At 36.8% G+C, this 6,000-nt stretch overlaps 1 protein-coding gene across 1 annotated transcript in view; it reads right to left on the bottom strand.

Annotated features, from left to right (window-relative positions):
• Positions 1 to 1,107: 1,107 nt before the first annotated feature.
• Positions 1,108 to 6,000, bottom strand: part of LOC126281972 (uncharacterized) — a 76,494-nt gene continuing 71,601 nt past the window's right edge. The window contains exon 6 of the mRNA XM_049981348.1: positions 1,108 to 2,514. Within this exon, the coding sequence (XP_049837305.1) occupies positions 1,949 to 2,514 (566 nt within the window). The 3' untranslated portion in view covers positions 1,108 to 1,948. The remainder of the gene's footprint in view (positions 2,515 to 6,000) is intronic.

The following is a 6,000-nucleotide window of genomic DNA, read 5'->3' as shown; positions in this document are numbered from 1 at the left end:
TTCCAGACCAATTTGTCTCATTTTAATTATTAAATGACCCTCGTATATTCCATTCTGGGTTTTCCATTGTTTGATTCATCACAGTTTAATATACACAGCTTCTTTGTTTCAGTTAAACTTGACACTAGCTTGCTCATGAGGTACCATATGTCTCTCAAAACACCAAGATGTTTGTGGAACAAATTAGAAATCTGTATTTTCAAAATTGAAAATTTTGGTAATGATGGATCCGTTGTTGTTGTTGTTGTTGTTCTTCTTCTTCTTCTTCTTCCGTCATGCTTTAGGCTTTCCCTCAGCCTATTGCAACTACAACTGGTCCTTCCATCGTTTTGCAGGCCTTCCAATGCACCTTTTACCTTGCAGAGTATATCGCCAAAAATGTAGTGGTAATATTGATTTGTCCATTCGTAACAGATGGGATATTCATTTTTGTTAGTATTCGTCAACATTACTGTTTATATCAAAAATATTTGATTCCTTCCTGATATCTGTATTTCTTTTGTAGTCTAGCTTGATGTATCCTGCTATGTACCTGCAAAATTTCATTTCATTGGCTCATGTTCTTATTTTATCCTGCATTTTCATTACCCAAGCTTCACTTCCATATAGTAATGTTGGTACTGACATACCTTTATAAAAGCAGATAGATTCAAATTTCTAGGAACCATGCTGTCATACAGGGGAGACCTAGCTCAAAAAGACAAAATTGAGAAATTTAACTACTTAAATGGCACTATCAGAAGAGCCCACTGTTTCATACATAAATATAACTTTTCCTGGACAAAGAGAGTGACAGCAATGCTTTGATTGTATCTTCTAGATTTAAATGGGAACTTTTCTTGGATTTGATGAAACATTTAATACATGTCTGTAAAAACTTTTTGCAAAGTCTTGTGTATTTCAGTTATTAGTTTAGCACTGTGGCGAAACTGAAGACTTTGGCATTGCTTCCTCAGCATTTAAAGCATGGGCCAGTAACTTCTGTTTTGTTTTCAGTGTACTGTTTCCTGTTATTGCTGTTTTGTTCTTTCTTAAGTTCCTTCATTTCTGGAGATTACATAAATAATCTACCTATTTAAAACATATGCTACAGACAGTAGTAATTTTAATGTTAATGCCACCACTTCTTCAAGGATGGAGAAGGAAATCGGCCGTGCCATCTCAAAGGAACCATCCCAGCATTTGCCTTATGCAATTTAGGGAAATCACAAAAACCCTACATTACGATGGTCGGACGAGGGTTTGAACCGTTGTCCTCCCAAATGTGAATCTAGGGTGCTAACCACCACACTACCTCACTTCATTGAACATATTGAGTCCATTTCTCTGGATCTGTGGGAAAACAGATAATACTGCAACCTTCAATGTTTTGATTTTAATTTTCATACACAGTCACACTATAATTAACATTACTAATGCCAGACAGAATGAACAACTGTGTTAGAACAAAAATATTAATGAGCAACAGTACAACACTTATTCACTTAAGCAAGTGAAAGAACATGCAAACTGAGTAGAGCTTCTTGATGGTGATGTAATATGCACAATACAAAAACTGAAAGATATTAACAATTGAACTTCTACAATGTGGGGTTCCCTTGTCATGAACAAAAAGCATTCTAGTACTGGTGGTAAAATCTTGATTTAAAAATTACATACATGGTAGACAAAAGAAACCCAGTATTACACATGAATATCAATTGGGTAATATATTGTTAACATCTTTATTTATATACAGCATATTCTGCTACAACGCAAAAGGCGTATTCTGCAACAACGCAAAAGTCTTCTCAAAATTAATTCAAGCATACTATCCTCTATACACTGAATTCTATATACTGTGTAATACTGATGAATTTCACACTTCAGTTATTCATAATTCATGGCAAAATACAGCTCTTACTCCTACCAAGACAACACAACAACAAAAACAGTATCATAATAAATATTAACCTAGGCTAACTGCTATTGTTTTCCGCACTTTCTTCATGAGTGTTTCATATCTCTCTTCATTTCTGGATGCATGCTTCTTCTTAAGCTTTGTGATATGTAAATAAATAAGATTTTTTAGTATGTTCCATTGCAGCATATCCAAGTTATGAGTAATACATGATTTTTTGTTCTGATTTCTAAGAGTTTCCTCCATTTTCAAAAATGCAATCAAGTCAAAATGAGTTTTTAACTGAGCAATTTGTCTCTTTACTATCTTCGGTGCACTGATTCTATTTGTTAGTGATTGCAAATCTGTATCAGATGTGTTCTTTACTTTTTTATTTTTTTCTGTAGCAGCCACTGGAGGAGCTTCATAATGTACTTTTGGGTCCACTTTTTGGGTGTTAGTCAAACTCTTGGTGATGGAACTTGAGTTTTCGATAGTAGAACTATCATGTGAAGTATATCCTCTACTTGGTTCATTCTTAGGTGATGTCAGTTTGAGCATTCTACTGTCTGCTTCTGAGTTTTGATCATTGTTCTTTCTGTTAATCACTACTACATTTTTCCGCATTACCAGCTCTGTAAGGACATAAGAAATGGAAATATAGAAAACATGGCTTCAAACAACAAAAATTAAATTGTTACTTAAACAGAATTATGCTATATAAACTTTGGTTAATTCATAAAAATGGGGAGAGGGTTTGTACTACACAGAAGAAGTTGGCATTTACCATCCTACTAACAACGAGGTCATTGGAGACGGAGCACAAATTTGGATTAGAGAATGATGGAGAACGAAGTGGCAATGCCCTTTTAAAGGAACTGTTCCACCTTTTGTCTTAAGCGATTTAGAGGAATTATGGAAAACCTAAATCAGGATGACCGAACTCAGATTTGAACTGTCATCCTCCCAAATGCGAGTCCAGTGTGCGAATCATTGCGCTACCCCACTCGGTGCATTACATGTATAGGTTGTACAATAATATTGATGATGATTACTACACCAAACAAAAGCAACATAACAAAAGATGATAAACAATGTACGTCTCGGTGTTTAGCCAAATTTATAATTCCGTTTTTATGAAAATGCAAATATGAACTTGGGTGAACACTTGGAAATACTCTGTTACTCAGTCACATCAAGAAAATCTGAAAGATCATCGAAGAATGATTTGAGGGCTATAATCATTATTAGAAAATATTACCATTCATTTCATTTAATGCCATAATATGTCTTTTCCAACAGAGACCAACCACCTATTGATGCTTGTTAAATAATGTCTCCCTATGTAGTGGGTAGTTACTTCTTCCATTCTATAAATACTTCAGCACAAAGATAATTAATCTGGAATGTGATAATACAATGAATGGTTTTTCTTGTTATTGGTAAGCACACTGGAGAACCTGTACGATGGTCATTAGCTCTGCTGTTAGAATAGTATAGTCTCATGCGAGCATATATTTTCCTTTGTTCTAGCCAATAAGCTTAAGCTAAGGGCTTTTGAATCAATTTTGCTTAGTGAGGTATTAGTATATATTAGCTTTACCCTTCGCTAGAGAGTTAGTTTTCTAGGATACTGCGAGTGTATCTGTCTCTAGATTGTGGCAAACTATCCCTGGAATCTTCATTAAAAGGAAATATTTCTATTTCTTTTAATGCTAAATCTGGAAATTTAGATTTAGAACCGATTTTTGCATGTGAATAAAGTGACATTCTGAATAGTTTTAAGAACTAGCTGGGCATATTCAAACACTGAAGAATAGGAAATTAATAAATATCACTAGTTCACCATGCTATCTTCTGTTTGAAAGAATGTTTCTCATTACATGTTTAACATTGACACCAAAAACTGGAGATGGAGAGGGAGGGGAATTGAGTGAATCTTAGTATGAATATTAGCACTAAGCCTTTTAGCTTAGATGGAGGCATACAGTGCAAGTCGCTTTGATCAGTTCAGCAGGAAATCACATGTATTGAGGAATTGCTGATTTCGTGCTCACTGATTATGAGTTGGAGGAAAGGCGATGGAGTCACATATCATCTACAAGCAAGTAGGCCCAAATGCCATATTAGTGGCCCTCAAATGCCAGGCAAGGCCTAGTTAGAGACAATGAAGAGTTACAGCTAGTGGCCTTGGATGGACAATGAGCAACAGCAGCGGATTCTGTGTGACTGAACATCATACGCAGATAAGTGAGTACACAAAAACGGCCTTGTAAAGCTTGCTGGCATGTACATCTAGACTACAGTTATTGGTTTCCTTCATACATTTGTCTACATGTAACTCTGTCCATCTGTCACTTGACTCACTACTGAAATAAAGAGTTCGATCAGAAAAACAGAATCTGCTACTTCCGTGATTTGTGGTCATAGTACCGTACGTTATTGTGTATACCAGAATCGTAATAGAGTTATAGGCAATTTGTTCTGGTAACTGATTGGAGAATCTAGTAAGCTTCACTTATGTTTTACACTTACTCTGGTTATAAACTAGTGCCTATGCCCTTCTGCATCTTCACTGTAAAGATATGCCCATTGGCAAATGACTCCTGCATTTAACTGCTTGCGTATCAAAGGCATATGACCTCAAATTCTGCATCACCTCTGATCTGAGTGTGAGCCATGTAACTATGTTACAACCCACATACGGTCATGACAAATCATATTACACTGATACACAAACAATTCCATTGCAATTACAGATTTGACTGTCTTCTTTGCATATAAATTGGAAAAGTTTTAGATCTGATTAAACTTACTGGTCGTGAAGTTTGTATAATATATTCTGGCTCAGGTAGTGATTGTAATTACAGGATGATAAGACTACAATAAATGTTTTTGTGAGAGCCTTGTATAAAGCTTGCAGTGTGGAAAACACTGGAACATGCAAATATACAAGGGTTAAATGAAAAGTAATGCCTCCACCTTCATTAATTGAGTTTGAATGGGAATATTTTAAGAAATCAGATGCAGAAATAATCCTTAGAATGTGATATTTAATTACCAATATTAATTTTTCCACATAATTACCAGCCAATTGGATACATTTCTGCCAACGATGAACAAGTTTTCTGAAGCCGTCACGGAAGAAGTTGACACACTGTTCCTGCAACCACAGTCTCACAATTCTCTCAACATCTCCAGGTTGTGATGATGTACCTACATTTTGTCCCCTGTCACAATTGAATGGAGAAATGCATCAACTTCACTCTCATAATGCAAGAGGAGTTCCTGGCAAATTCCAAATCTGTGCACTTTCATTTGAGGAGTCAGCATCCGGGGTACCCACTGTGCACAGATATTCCGATAGCCAAGCAAAACAATAATGTGACCCACAAATTCTTGTGAAATGCTGATTATGCTTGCAATTTCTCTCTGAGTGATACAACGATCGTCCCGAATCAATCTGTCAACATTTTGCTTGTGAAACTTGGTGGTTGCTGTCACAGGACGTCCAACTCATTGTCTGTCATGCAGGTCAGATGTTTCCACCTCAACATCTTTAAACTTACTCGCCCCCAACTATGCACAGTACTCACATCAACATAATCACCGTAAAAACTTCTTTCATTCGCTGAATCTCCTTTGGAGTGACACCTTCTGCTGTCAAGAATTTAATGACTGCACATTGCTTAAATTGCATTGACCGACCATCTGCGCAGGGTTCCATACTTTACATTGTAACAACATAACCGTTCAATGCTAAGGCTTCCTGCCAGCTGGAGCTGTATAGAAGAGGCTATGGAACAAGCCAGTACTTGTCACATACCAATGCTGCCAACTGTTGAAGAGCTACGAAAGTGGAGGCATTAGTTTTCAGTCAACCCTCATACTAAGGATCTCACTGAGGCCTTCACAGATTGAAATTACCGACCCAACCTTGTACAGAAACAGATCTCCCACACCTCGTCTCTCTAGCCAACTACTACCTCCCCCATACCAACCGACTGGCCACAAAGGAACATACTCCTTGTGACTAAGTACCACCAAGGATTGCAGCAACTGAATCATATCGTCTGCCAGGGTTTTGACTACCTCTTGTTGTGCCCTGAAATCAGGAGTAT

The sequence above is a fragment of the Schistocerca gregaria genome, chromosome 7 (assembly GCF_023897955.1).
Source record: "Schistocerca gregaria isolate iqSchGreg1 chromosome 7, iqSchGreg1.2, whole genome shotgun sequence".
Classification (NCBI taxonomy): Eukaryota; Metazoa; Arthropoda; class Insecta; order Orthoptera; family Acrididae; genus Schistocerca; species Schistocerca gregaria.
Note: the sequence above shows the minus strand (reverse complement) of the source record. Positions and strands in the feature narration are given on the sequence as shown.